At 34.5% G+C, this 15324-nt stretch overlaps 1 protein-coding gene across 3 annotated transcripts in view; it reads left to right on the forward strand.

The window, feature by feature from the left end:
* The window catches only part of SESN1 (sestrin 1), a 95203-nt gene that overhangs the window by 73415 nt on the left and 6464 nt on the right, over window positions 1-15324 (forward strand). For 2 of the 3 annotated variants that reach the window (XM_079149144.1, XM_079149145.1), the window contains exons 2-6: window positions 5881-5946; window positions 6693-6893; window positions 7517-7699; window positions 10237-10479; window positions 14604-14751. In XM_079149144.1, the coding sequence (XP_079005270.1) occupies window positions 5881-5946; window positions 6693-6893; window positions 7517-7699; window positions 10237-10479; window positions 14604-14751 (841 nt within the window). The remainder of the gene's footprint in view (window positions 1-5880; window positions 5947-6692; window positions 6894-7516; window positions 7700-10236; window positions 10480-14603; window positions 14752-15324) is intronic. The other variant, XM_079149146.1, reaches the window with a different exon arrangement.

Raw genomic sequence — 15324 nt, forward strand, 5'->3', positions numbered from 1 at the left:
CCTCTGTTTTGTGTATGTGTCGGGACACGGGGGTCGACAAGGTCACCAAGTTACCCAGGCTGGCCTTGAACTTTAAGTTCTCCTGCTTCAGCTTCCTGAGTGGCTAGGATTTCAGGCCTGCCACAATACCCTGCTTCCATACCTCTAAATACCAGAGTAACGTCAATGACAATTTTAGAAGAAATACCAGTATGCTTTGCAATAGTAGGGATATTTCTTTGTAACTCTTCTAGAGTTCTTCATTTCTGTTTAAATGTTTTGGATGTTAGAAGGCTAGCACCCAGCTATAGGCAGTAATTCTTCCAGAGAGGGGTAAGTGGGATTGGAACTTTCACTTTTTATACAGTTTATCTTTACCTTGTTAAAATGTGTTTCAAAAAACAACTAACTAGCCTGGGTACAGTGTTGCACGCCTAAAATCCAAGCAACTCAGGAGGCTGAGGAGGAGGATCACAAGTTCAAAGCCAGCCTCAGCAACTTAGCCAGACCCTGTCTCAAAATAAAAAGGGCTAGGGATGTGGACCAGTGGTTTAGTGACCCTGGTTCAATACAGAATACCAAAAAATTAAAAATTAAAAAGAAGAACAAACAGCAACAACAACAACAAAACAAACCCAAACCACTTACCTGCTTTTTTAATTTTAAAGTGAGATTAACATTGATATTGTTATCAGTTATATTCTAAAATATCTAGGTATGATTTGAAAAAAAATGCAGCAAGTGCAGAGAGAAAAATAAAATCATTTGCTTATTTTACTTTTCAACTCTTTTTTTCAAGTTACCTACCATAAGCCAACAACTTTTTTATTTTGCATTCATAGCAAATCAATAATTCTTTCACTTATGGATATTGATATAGATTCGCAAATGTATCTTTAACAAATTTGAAACACCTGATTAGAACTGTACTTTCAGTCCACAAACACTGCTTCATATAGCAATACAATACACACATAGATTTTCTGTGGTACTATCAACAAGGCAGTAAGAATTTTCATACTCTAAAAATTAATGTGTTAGTATTACACACTGATGAGGAAATAGGTTTGGAGCAATAGTGTGATGGTAGAGCTGTTGCTACTTCTTTCAGAGATGATTATAGCATTGTTGAGGGGAGGAGACTTTCAGTTCTTATGTTTTTCCAACCACACCTTCACAGAGAATCTGTGAGGCTTGTGCTGTAATTAGCATCTACATCTGCTTTTCAGCAAGGCCATTTGCTGTTGGCAGTTCTGCCTTTTAGAATCTGGATTGACCAAAATTTGCTTAGAGTCAGTTTCTCACAGCTACAGATGGAGAAATAATCCCACCAATATGTACAAGTATAATGTACCAATTTTAAAATGGAAAAAACAAAACAACAAAAGATGGAGAAATAATTGAAGTAATCTAAATAGGAAGTAACAAAATGCATTTAGTTTGGCATATGATCAACTGCAGTGCTTTTTTGATAAAAACACCTGCTAGAAAATAGTGTGTGACTATTTTGCCACAGGACAAATGTTTCAAATGTGAATTTTCCAGAATATCAAAACTTTTAATCTTTTAGAAACTAAGAACGGTAAGAGACTGAGGCTGGAGGATCGTGAGTTCAAAGCCAGTCTCTGCAAAAGCAAGGTGCTAAGCAACTCAGTGAGACTTTGTCTCTTAATAAAATACAAAATAGGACTGGGGATGTGACTCAGTGGTTAACTGACCCTGAGATCCAGCCCCGATACCCACCCCCGCAAAAAAAAAAAAAAAAAAAAAAAAAAAAAAAAAAAAAAAAAAAAAAAAAAAGAGGTATCTAAAGGGATCTGCAAAGTATCAAAAACTCTGAGAGACTCAAAAGAGTAATAATTGAAGGTGCCAACTCTAGAGCCAGACTTCCTAGATTCAGCACTCATCTCCACTCTTCATTAGTATACTGGCTCTGGACTGAATTTGACTTTCTGCTATCATTTAACTCTGCAAAATGGAGATGATAATAGTACCTGTCTCACAGACTGATAAAAAAAGCTCTAAGACATTGATAGATTTTTTTAAAATGAAGATTTTAGAATACTAAATAATCTTTCCAGGCCTTAATCATAATTTACATGCTCCTTGCCAGGCTGGTATCTCATCAAAGAATGAGTATTACCACCAAGTGGTATTGTATGATTGTATATAATCCATCCCAAAGAGTATTTGCTTTTTCTTAACATCCTATTTTAAAACACACAGAAAGAATGTCATTTCTAAAGAAATCAGGCTAGGCGGGCTTGACCATTGAAGGCTAAAGAAAAAAGGGAGGCAGTGGTATCAACTGGGCTACCAAATTTGGCTAAAGGAATGGACTGACTTGTAAAGGCTCAAAAATTGTGACCACTGAAAACGACACTTAGCCATACCTGTAAGAAAATAACTCATTTCTGAAACACTCATAGCCATCTTCTTGGAATTGTGAAATAATTGTTTTATAATAGTTTCATATGTAAAGTATATATTAATATGGAAACAAGACCATAGTAATATAATTTAACCTCTGTTTTGATGCCCATGTGATATCAACTTGGTATCATTAAAAAGAAATACCACCCACATGGCTGCTAATGTATTTTGTAGGATAAAGTTCTAAAAATGGAATTACTGAGGCTTTTTTCTCTTTACAAATAGTAAGGTATACATATTATACCCTTTGCTTACCACCCCCAAAATATATATGTCTTAAGATCTTTTAAAGTCAACCCGATAGAACTGCTTCATTCTTTGTAAGTACTGCCCGTTAATTCTATTGGTCATACTGAACTTGATTGAACCATTCTCTATTGATGAACACTGTTTTCAGTCTTATACTATTAGAAATAATGTTTCAGTGATCATCATTTTATATGTGACATTTCATAAATGTGAGTATATCTGTAGGTCAACACTTAGAATAGTCATTCATTTAAAGTGTATGTGACTTTGTAATTTTGATCAGTATTGCAAATTGCCTTCCCTAGAGGTTGCAGTAATTTATATACACCTTGTACTCTGACATTTCCCCCTCATACTTCAAAACATTCCTATCAGTAATATATAAGCACTAAATGATTGCTTCTCCATCCCCTGTCAAACATAACCTATTATGACTTTTTGATTATAAGTAATCTTTTTGAAGAAAAATGGTACTTCCTATTTACAGGTTTGTTTGTGTGTGTGTGTTTACCAGTTTTTCAGCCATTTTTCTTTTCTTTGAACTGTTGATGTTCTTTACTCATTTCCTGTAAGATTTTTGGAGTTTTTTTTTTTATTGATTTGTAGGAGTCTTTGTGTATTTATATATATATATATATATATATATATATATATATATATATATATATATATATATATTTAGCCGGTCATGGTGGCACCCACCTGTAATCCCAGTTATTTAGGAGGCTAAGGCAGGAGGATCACAAGTTTGAAGCCAGCCTCAGCAAAATTAAAAAAAAAAAAAAAAAAAAAAGGACTAGGAATATAGCTCAGTGGTAGAACACTGGGTTCAATTAGCAGTCCAAAAAAATTGTTTTAGCCCTTTGCTATATGACTTACAAATATCCTGCTTTCTGTTCATGTTTGACCTTGTCTGAATATATTAATATATATTTTTGCATGTGAAAACTTTATGCCAGTGAATTTTTTATTGATACATTATAATTGTACAAAATAGGAGGATTCATTTTGTTATATTCATACATGCACATAACATAATTTGGTCAATTTCATTGTTCATATGTCATTACACTTTTATTTTATGACTAATGGGTTTGTGGCATTATTAGGCCCTGCTCCACTGTTTTCTTCTAATACTGTGATGATTTTTTGTTTGTGTTTTCACATTTAACTCTGATATATTATGGGAAAAATATGATTTTAGGATATCAACTTCACTTTTTTTCTGAGAGACTATCCATCCAGTTGTCCCAATATTATTTTGGAAGTAATCCATTTCTTCCCTTTTTGAAATGACACTTGTTCATATACTACCATCCCAAGTATAGTATCTCTTAGTTATAAAGTGAATAATAACACTTAGTCATTTTCCTAAAATTCTTTTTTGTTCAAATAAGATAATTTTTAAAGATTAATCAAATGGGAAGGGTTAAATGTTGATTTTAGCCTTATAATCTTACCCACTAAATTTTGTTTAAAATGTATATAGTTGGATCAGAGATTTAGCTTAGAAAGGCTAGTAGAGTCATCATTTTGTATAAATGGCTGCCAGGATGATATATTGGATAATAGGATTATGGGTTTATTTCTGGCAGTTATTTTAGAATATTAAAACTGAGACACATACCTGGCCAGACTAGTGAATTAATGTCTCCTCTGTCAGATTTATATTATATACTGTCTTTTTTTTTTTTGCAGTGCTGGGGATTCAACCCAGGGCCTTGTGCTTGCAAGGCAAGCACTCTACCAACTGAGCTATATCCCCAGCCCTATATACTGTCTTTAGTTTAAGTGTTAAAAAACCAGGATAAGAAACCATTTACCTGCAGTACAAGATGTGATTTATATAGTATTTTATAGATTCCATTGGCCAAGATAGCCTACTTTGAATCTAAATCTTGATTTCTCATAATATTCTCTTAAATTTTGTCCTTCCTGCTTAATTTTTTAAAAAGTCCATTCTGCTCAAAAGATTCTCATTCACTTAGACCATATTTCTTGAATTGATGGCACATGTCCTCTCTCTGCTCCCTCCCATTTTTCTTTAAGATAAAAGTATCTCACTGGACCTGGAAGCTTACACCTATAATCCCAGCTCTTTGGGAGGCTGCAGGAAGATCCCAAGTTTGATGTCAGCCTAGGCAACTTACAGAGACCTTGTCCCAAAGGAAAACAAAATAAAGGACTGGGGATGTAACTCAGTGGTAGAGTACTTGCCTTAGTATGCACCAAGCCCTAGGTTCAATACTCAGTATTGAAAATAATAATAATAATAATAATCATAAGAAGAAAGTATTTGGTTTATATCATGAATCTTTGGAAGCAGTAAGGAGAATGTAGAAATAATATCGGTAATTCTATAAGCAGGGGTTAATCTTTAGTTGTATAAACTAAATAGGTTGATAAAACATAGACTTTTCCCCCACCAAAAAAAGAAGTTTTATCATTTTATTTCTGTAAGTACACCATACTTGGAAAAATAAAGGAAGTCCTAATAGTAGATTGCCAGTTTTTGTAGCCACTCATCACTGTCAATAGAAAGTATAAAATTCTAGATGGACTATGACAAAAGGTAGAAGACATTTATTTCTGATAACTTGAGCTTTTCTACAAGTGAAGTTGATGGCATCCTATAAATAATAAGCAATTTAAAGCAAACTTAGAAACAAATTTCTCTAAAATTGTTTTATTCAACCACATAGAAAACATGCCTCTTTTGCTAATTTAACTAACTGGTTTTTATTTCTTATATTTCTATCTTTATTGTGAGGTGTTGTTATAGACTAATGATTACACTTTTTCCTGTTTAAGACATCGAAAGGTATTACTTTTGCATTTCCTCACAAGATGCACAAGGATTGACATTTTCGTTGAGTTTTGGATGTATAAACACATTGGTCTTATTTTGTATCACTGACAGCCCACAGGGTTGGCTGCTATGTGCTGAACTTTCTGTTCTAGACTTTCTGCCAAGTACTTTATGCAAAACTCTGGTTTTAGCGAAACAGGTTTTATTGTTTTTAGTCAGAGTCGTATTATAGGTTGTTGCTAGCTATGTGATGCAAACAGAAGAGTTGGTACATGTATATATAGACATGAAAACAAACCACCACAACAAGCCTGTCTCTGTTCAACTGGTTGTTTCCCCTCCCATTCCCGTATCCTCAGTTCATGTTGTTTACTGCTGGAGGCCTGAGATGGTGTAATTTTCTTTTCTAGGAACTTGGAATTAGAATTCCTCGACCACTAGGACACGGACCAAGCAGATTCATCCCAGAAAAGGAGGTGTGTTGTTTGTGAATATAAGTAGTGAATTGTATGCTTTTAAGGAACGTTTTTATGACCCACATCTTGGCATCTGAACAACTATTGGTCAACAACATGTTTTGGGCAGCATTGATAACAGTTAATCATGCTTTGGCAGTGAATCTATGGGATTAGAAAGCTGATGTAGTTGTACCAATTTCTAGTATATCATGATGCTTTTTTAACACCCATATTTAATCAAGCAAAGCCAAGACTGCTTTTTTGAGTTGTTTTTTTACTAATAATACTTCACCTGCTTATATTTAGATCTTGCCTAGGTTTACCCATAAACTAAGTTACTTGGTCCTGACCATCTCCACAGGCTGGTATGACTACTAGATTGGGTCTTTAATTCTATATGTGTGAAAATATCTGTGTTTTAATTTTCATTTAAGAATTGTTTGCTGTTAGTTAATTGTGGTTCTCCTTAAATTGAGTGAGAGTAGGTGGTGTAAGGAAGGGCTTTAGTGTGTATTTGTGAGGTCTGCAACTTTGATAATCCAAATCTGTTTCTTAGTTTGGATCCTGGCCAAGTCTGATCAAGCAGCCGATCTAGATGGCCTTTAATGTTCAGCTTTTGTTGTTTATCCCCTACTGTATAATGTTACTGTTTATTCTTCTGTATTGCTACCAATTGAGTTTAAATTCTTAATCCCCCCTTAAACCAAATTTTTAACACCAAATTTACAATTTATGTAACCATAGTATTCTTCTCATTTATACAGATTCTCCAAGTGGGGAGTGAAGACGCACAAATGCATGCTTTATTTGCAGATTCTTTTGCTGCTTTGGGTCGTTTGGATAACATTACATTAGTGATGGTTTTCCATCCACAATATTTAGAAAGTTTCTTAAAAACTCAACACTATCTACTGCAAATGGATGGGCCATTACCCCTACATTACCGGCACTACATTGGAATTATGGTTTGTAAAAATTCAGTGAAAAAACTTTTCTGCCTGCTTTATTAATCTCTTTATGAGATAGTTTTTGCTTTAAACACAGGGATAAATACTTATATTCTGACTTGTTATAGGATTCCTGTTAGTTTTTGCTGTGCCTGTTTTTAAATAAGTATGGTCTCAAGTATAACAAAAATTATATCATTTATTTATACAATATTGAGAGCCATTCTTGCTTAAAGAATAAAATAGAATACAAGATCTATTTTATTATTATAAATAGTTCTTATTGACATAAGTGGTGCTAATCCTGTTCAGTTTGTAAATAATATTACATCATTTTATGGTTAACAACTTAATTGAAGTTTCTTTTTAATTTGAGGTTCTAAAAGTTGATATGTAGGTAAAATTTCTAAAATTCCAATATTTTTAATCAGATATTTTGTTCTTGGAATATTCCTGTGTTTTCTATGGTGCATCTGAAATTTTTAAATGTTTATATGAAAACTTTTCTAGTTCATGGAAAGTTTAAAACCATACTAATCAAAATTTAAATTAGCTATTTTGTACATTCTAAGGAAAACAGATTTGTACCAGTTCAGGGTTTTAACATTTGTAATCAGAGCATCTTTTCATTTTCTCTAAAGGCCGCAGCAAGACATCAGTGCTCCTACTTAGTGAACCTGCATGTAAATGATTTCCTTCATGTTGGTGGAGACCCCAAGTGGCTCAATGGTTTAGAAAATGCTCCTCAAAAACTACAGAATTTGGGAGAACTCAACAAAGTATTAGCCCACAGACCTTGGCTTATTACCAAAGAACACATTGAGGTATGTAGTGAAGTAATAAATCTTGATCATCATTTACATTTTTTTTTAAAGATTCTGTATTTTAGAGCAGTTTTAGGTTCACAGAAAAATTGCACAGGAACTGCAGAGAGTTCTCATTTTCTACCCCCTTAACCCCCTCCCACAGACACACATTTTTCTCCTGTTATTAACATCTAGGATTTGTGTGATACATTTTATTAATTTGTTTGTTGGTACTGGGGATTGAACCCAGGGAAACTTTTAACACACCCCCAGCCTTTTTAAAAACATTTTCTTTTGAGGCAAGGTCTTACTAAATTGCTTAGGGTCTTGCTAAGTTGCTGAGGCTGGCTTTGAACTTGCAACCCTCCTACCTCAGCCTCCCCTAGCCACTGGAATTATAGTCATGAGTCACCATGCCCGGTGTGTGGTGCATTTATTTTGTGACTGATGAATCAATGTTGATACATTGTTATTAGCTAAAATCCATAGTTCACACTAGTCTAGTGTTCACCCTTTGTGTTGAACAGTTCTATGGATTTTCACAAATGGATAATGTTATGATACTGTTACTATATAATACAGAATAACAATCACTGCCCTGTGCTGTTGCTTTTCATCACTCTCTCCTTCCCCTTGACATAATTAAAAATTTTAATCTTTTGCGGGCTGAGGAGATAGCTCAGTCGGTAGAGTGCTTGTCCCTGGGTTCCATCCCCAGCACTGCAAAAAAAAAAAAAAAAAAAAAAAAGAATTTTAATCTTTTGATAGAGTAGGAGTTACTGAAAATTGGAAGATATCTGTATGTCATCAAAATGTTTCACATATGAACTGGGCATAACAGTGCATGCCTCTAATTCCTGCTACTCAGGAGGCTAAGGTCAGAGTATCACAAGTTCAAAGCCAGTTGGGGAAATTTTGGAGGACCTTATCTCAAAAAAATAAAAAGGATATAAAGAAAGCAAAACAACTTAATTTAAAAAAAAACCCAAATAACCCAGTTAATAAATGGGCAAAGGAACTGAACAGATACTTCACAGAAGACGAAATATGAATGGTCAACAAATAGATGAAAAAATGTTCAACAATTCTAGCAATTAGAGAAATACAATTTGAAACTACACTGAGATTTCATCTCACTCCAGTTAGAATGTCAACAATCAGGAATACAAATAGTAATAAATGTTGGCAAGGATGTGGGGGGAAGGGTTCACTCATACATTGCTGGTGGGACAGCAAATTGCTGCAACCACCCTGGAAAGCAGTATGGAGATGCCTCAGAAAACGTGGAATGGAACCACCTTTTGACCCAGTAAGACTTAAAAACAGCATACTACAGTGATGCAGTCACATCAATGTTCATAGCAATTCAATTCTCAATAGCTAAGCTGTGGAACCAACCTAGGTGCCCTACAACAGATGAATGGATAAAAGTGTGGCATATATACACAATGTAATATTACTCATAAAAAAGAGTGACTTTATGACATTTTTCCAGAAAATGGATGGATCTGAAGACTCTTATGCTAAACTAAGCCAATCCCAAGAAACCAAAAGTTGAATGTTCTCTCTCAAATGTGGATGCTAACACACAACAAGCGGGGGAGGGGAAGAATAGAAGTTTAATAGATTAAAAAAGGAGAATGAAGGGAAGGGAGTGGGGAAAGGAATAGGAAAGACAGTGGAATGATTCTTATATAACTTTCCTATGTACCATATGAATACACTACAGTGAATCTCACATACATACAATCACAAGACCGGGATCCTAATTAGAATACTATGTACTCCATATTTGAATAAATAAGCCAAATTATACTCTTGTTATATATAACTAAAAAGAACAAAAATTTTAAAAGTAATAAAAATTTTAAAAAATTAAAAGGTTGGAGATGTGGCTCAATGGTAAAGCACCCTTGGATTCAGTCCTATGTACTATAAATAAGTAAGTAAATAAATAAATATAATTTGATGATTAGGAATATTGAGAATCTAGTTGTTCAAGCTGCTGTCTTAAAAATTCGTTGAGAAGGCCTGATGATAAATAAAACACAGACATTCACACAGTGGCTTCCACTCTAAAATCAGATTTATTACATTTGAAGTAAAAACACAATAATTCATTCATAATCCTACACTTGAAATACAGCAGTTTGGGCTGGGATTGTAGCTCAGTGGTAGAGTGCTTGCAGAGCATGCATGAGGTTTTTACCTCAGTAAGACATAAAAATAAAGATATTATGTCCATCTACAACTAAAAATGTAAAGAGGAAATACAGCAACTACTTTTAAGCAAAATGCATTCTATTACCTTTTTAAATCAGTATTTCAAAAAATCAAAATAGAGATGAACATGTCATTAAAAGACATGTTAAGCTCTATTCATGAATACATTTTCATAAAAATTAGCAAATCATGGGTTTTACATGTTTTGAATTATTTTACACTAGGTTTTGTGTAATCCTGTTTTCAATAGATTAAATTCTAAGATGAACTATGTATTTTCACCAGTACCACACCCAGGTATAAAAAGATATTCTCTCTTCTCTTTCCCCAAGGGGCTTTTAAAAGCTGAAGAGCACAGCTGGTCTCTTGCGGAACTGGTACATGCAGTAGTTCTTCTCACACACTATCATTCTCTTGCTTCATTCACATTTGGCTGTGGAATCAGTCCAGAAATTCATTGTGATGGTGGCCACACATTCAGACCTCCTTCTGTTAGTAACTATTGTATCTGTGACATTACAAATGGCAATCACAATGTGGATGAAATGCAGGTCAACTCAGCAGGAAATATTTCAGTAAGTGTCTATTATTTGTTATGAGATTTAATAATACTAATCATTATAATTGCTGTTGTTTTTATTTGGTTCCTTGGGAAAAATCCACCCTCCTAAGTCCATAGAGAAATTAGAAGCCCTATACTTATTCATTGAGTAAGCATGAATTTATTTACTACCTTCAAATGTCCATCACTAGTCAAGGTTCTAAGGGGTATGTCAAAACTAAACACCTCTAGGAGATTACACTCAAATAATTTTAGTGTCAGGAGCCTTCAGGGCCAGCTAATCTCGAACGGCTACAACAGTGAGATGAGGGGAGGCTGAACATAGCATGGCCTGGGATGGAGACTTGCTGGTGCCAATCACATCCTCTTCTTCCCTTTTCTGCAAGAGAAGCCAGCTGGCTTTTTAAAATTGTTCATCTTTTAGAAGATTTAGTCAGCTTTGATTTGGAAATTTCTCCCTTTAAAATTCCTTTTCGTGTTTAGCTTTGCACAGTTACAGAAGGTGGTATCAGGTGAATATAAATTTGTTAAAATGCTACCTCTTTTCCTTCTCTTCTGTCATGTATTTTGTTTTCTTATTCCTTTGAAACACATCAGAATAAGTTTTCTATAAGTAAATTTTCATTCTTATATACAATTGGTCAAAATTCCCTCTGCATTCTTTTACTATAATGAAAAAGCAAGGGTTCATGCTTCAAAAGAAAACTCACTGAAGAACCATCACGGTTATCTGAACACACTACACACATTTTCTCAGTTGTATTATTCTTTTAAAAGAGATTTAGGTAGGTTGAACTGCCTTTGACTTATATATTCGACTTTGGGCAAATTACTAAAATTCTGTGAGCCTCAGTTCTTTCATGTTTAAATAAAGGTAAATCAAAGTTAATGTGAGGTTTAGATGAAATATCTCTAAAGAAGTAAAATAGCTAGTAGAGTACTTGGCATTTATCATAGTGAAATTAACACATGAAGGAATATAATTTTCCTAAGGTTGATCACAGTACTATTCTGAAAAAGACCAAGATGATCAGTTTCACCGTCTGTTGAACTACCTGAATTCATGCTATAGGTCTATATATGGCCACTGATTATTTATCAAAACTTAGAAATTATAAGAGGATCTAAAAGAAAGTATATCAGTTTGTAGGATGCTTGGAGTTGATTCTTGTCCTTCCAGATCATTAATTTAGTACAAGGCTACAGAAAAATGACTGTATTATTTCTAATTATCTTTCTATTAAAAGACATAATAGGTTAAAGTGAAAAAGCAAGATTTTATTTCTCTCATAAATTCCCTATTCCCAGGTTTTAACGTGGATCCTTTTAAAAGGCATATAATAGCTCATACTGATGGCACTTGACAGTGAGCCCAATATAGCTTGTTCTTCAAGTGCATTTGAGATATCTGACTCAGCTCTTCAGATACAAATAGTAAAAAAAGCAAGTAAAAAGAAGTTCCTTATACATTATTAACATTTTAATATTAAAATGAATGCTATAATTTTTAGTTTTTTTACCACTAAAAACTTTAACAAATTAGTTAAGGAGCCAAAGAAACAGACTTTGATTCCTTTCCCTCTTGACAAATACAATTTGTCAGGAATTATCTTTCCTATGGGCCTGGTGGCACACATCTATAATCCCAGTGACTCCAGGGGCTGAGGCAGGAGAATCACAAGTTCAAGGCCAACCTCAGCAATTTAGCAAGATCCTGTCTCAAAAAGTAAAAAGGTCTGGGGATGTAGCTCAGTGGTAAAGCACCCTTAGGTTCAGTCCCAGTACTAAAAAATAAATGAGAATTGTCTTTCCTAAGAATAAAGTTTGGACTCTTTATCTGTTTTAGTAAGTTTTTTCACTGCTGTGACTGAAGGACCCAACTAGCACAATTATAGAGGAGGAAAAGTTTGAGGGCTCATGGTTTTGGAGGTCTTAGTCTGTAGGAGGTTGGCTCCAATCCTTGGGGCTCAAGGTGAGGCTGAACATCAGGGAGGAAGTGTGTGGCAGAGGGAAGCAGCTCACATGATGATCAGGAAGCAGAGACTCCAAAGCACCATACAAAATATAGACCCCCAAAGCCATGTCCCCAATGCCCCACCTCCTCCAGTTACCACTCAGTTAATCCCATCAGGGGATTAATTCACTGATTGGGTAAGGCTCTCACAACTCAATAAGTTCTTCTCTGAACTTTCTTGCATTGTCTCACATGTGAGCTTTTGGGGGACACCTCACATCCAAACCATAACATTATCTTAGAGGAAAATTGGTAAAATAGGTAAATTAATATAATGAGAGCTAATGTGAATTGAGAGAGGTCTTAAAATACATATATGTGCCCAGCATGGTGGCACACCTGTAATCCCAGCAGCTCTGGAGGCTGAGGCAGGAGGATCACGGGTTCAAAGCCAGCCTCAGCAAAAGTGAGGCTATAAGCAACTCAGTTAGACACTCTCTCTAATAAAATACAAAGCAGGGCTGGGGATGTGGCTCAGTGGCTGAGTGCCCTTGAATTCAATTCCTGGTATCCCCTCCCCGCAAAAGAATATTCGTATGTGCTTGCATGTATATTTTAATCTTGAGTCATTTTATTAAGCAACCTAATTTTTTTCAGCCCTGTTTTTGTTTGATTATTGACCTTGTCTCAAGAATAATTATGGAAATGTGTGTGCCAAAAGAATCTTCAATACCATCATAGAAACACATCCATCATGGAATTACTAGAAGAGCTTGGTACAGGGTATTTTGGTATAATTGGGTCATATGAAGATATAAAGCATGTGTAATATAGATTGCCTCTTTTAACATAGAAATAGCTTGACACTCATTCGCCAACAAACATTTCTTGAGTATCTCCTGTATGCTAGGTGTTATATAGTCTCTGAATATACCAGTAAATTAAACAGATAGGTCCATTAGCCTTATGAAGTTTGGACTGGGGGAAGCAGGCTCTGGATCAGTATCATGCTGATGGAAGCGAAGATTGATACTCTGAAGGAAAGAGCAGGATGCTGTGTGAGAACAATTAGGAATTGCGGGCTGGTAGGTAGATAGAAGAAACATGTTAAGCTGACACCAAAAGAACCAATTGGTTGAAGCCAGGAAAAGAGTAGAAAACAAAGAAATGTTTTGTATTTTTTTTTTTTTTTGTATTTTGTTTGTTTTTGGTTTTTTGTTTTTGGTATTAGGTATTGAACCCAGGGGTGCTTAACCATTGAGCCACATCCCCAGCTTTTAAAATTTTATTTTGAGGCAAGTTCTCACTAAGTTGCTTAGGGCCTTGCTAAGTTGCTGAGGCTGGCTTTGAAATTGCAATTTTCCTGTCTAAACCTTCTTAGCCACTGGAATTACAGCCATGCACGACCTTGCCCTGCAAAACAGGTCTTAAGAATGTTCCTGGCAAAATAAAAAATAAAAATACATAATGGGAAACATTAATTTTGTATTTGAAAATTGAGATTTGAAATTTTAAACTTCTTATATATCCATTCTATGAAATATATATTCCATAGATTTGATCCAGCTTTTATAGTAAAGATATAGTAGGGTTTAGAAATATAAATCGTGTCTACTTGTGCATCAAGACCCATTTGTATAGATGTGACACTGCTGTAGTCATCTCATCAAGTGACAGCTGCTAGCCCCATTTGCAAAAGTCATTTGGCCAACTCCAGCCACGTGAGGACATGTTTTATTTTTAATAGATAAATTGTAGCATAGAACAATTATTTTAAAGATGATAGACATGTTAACAATATGTGCAGTGTATGGCTGATAGGAAACCACTTTAACATTTAACTAATTTAGCAAATAGAAATTAACTATAAAATATCGTTTTAAATTGACAAGTAGTATTAAATTTTCATTTTTACAGGAGTATCAAGATAGGGACAATTTAGAATTTTTTTTAGTTGTTGATGAACCTTTATTTTATTCATTTATTTATGTGGTGCTAAGAATCGAACCCAGTGCCTCACATGTGCTAAGCAAGCGCTCTACCACAGAGCCACAACCCCAGCCCAGGACACTATTTTAACAATGTATTTTCCTATGTTTTGATAAGTCTTTTGAAACAGACTTAATAAAATACATAAATTTCATTCTGTGTCTGCCATACGCAACATTGTGTTCTCTCTTCAGGTAAGTGATTCCTTCTTTGAGGTCGAAGCCCTCATGGAAAAGATGAGGCAGTTACAGGAATGTAAAGATGAAGAAGAGGCAAGTCAGGAAGAGATGGCTTCACGATTTGAAATAGAGAAAAGAGAGAGCATGTGTGCCTTCTCCTCAGGTAAGAGCAACCACTATACAATATTGCAAACCCACCTTTTTTATTTAGAGAATTTAAATTAGTTTTAAAACATCAATCCAATATGTTTTTGTCATTTTGGAATTTGGCATAGGTCTTCGTACTGAGAAAGAATTTTTAAAACAGGCAACTGAACAAAATTTGTAAGTGAAAAATAGCACCAGACTCAGGGAAGCATTTTCTTTGGCTTCTGGTACTAAAATCACTACTAATAAACTTTGTGAATATGAATAAATCACTTCACATATGAGTGTATCTTTTATTCTTTAAGATGAAGAAATTAAGCTTATAAAGCTACAAGATACTTCTAGCTTTAAATTTTTATGATTTGTGAAAGAAGTTATTTATTAAATTAGCAAGAACAACCTAAATCATTATGTTTAACTTTTATCTATGTACAGTCTGTCAGATTTAATATATAACCTAGGTCGTCTGAAAAAGAAAATGTTCAAAAACTGTCTCCAAATATATTTTGACAATAAAAGAGTTGGGAGAAAGTGTGTGTCTTTTATAAATGGAGGTTGGGTGTTGGCTTGTTTTTCCTTGAGGGGATGT

This window comes from Sciurus vulgaris, assembly GCF_902686455.1.
Source record: "Sciurus vulgaris genome assembly, chromosome: 7".
NCBI classification, from domain to species: domain Eukaryota; kingdom Metazoa; phylum Chordata; class Mammalia; order Rodentia; family Sciuridae; genus Sciurus; species Sciurus vulgaris.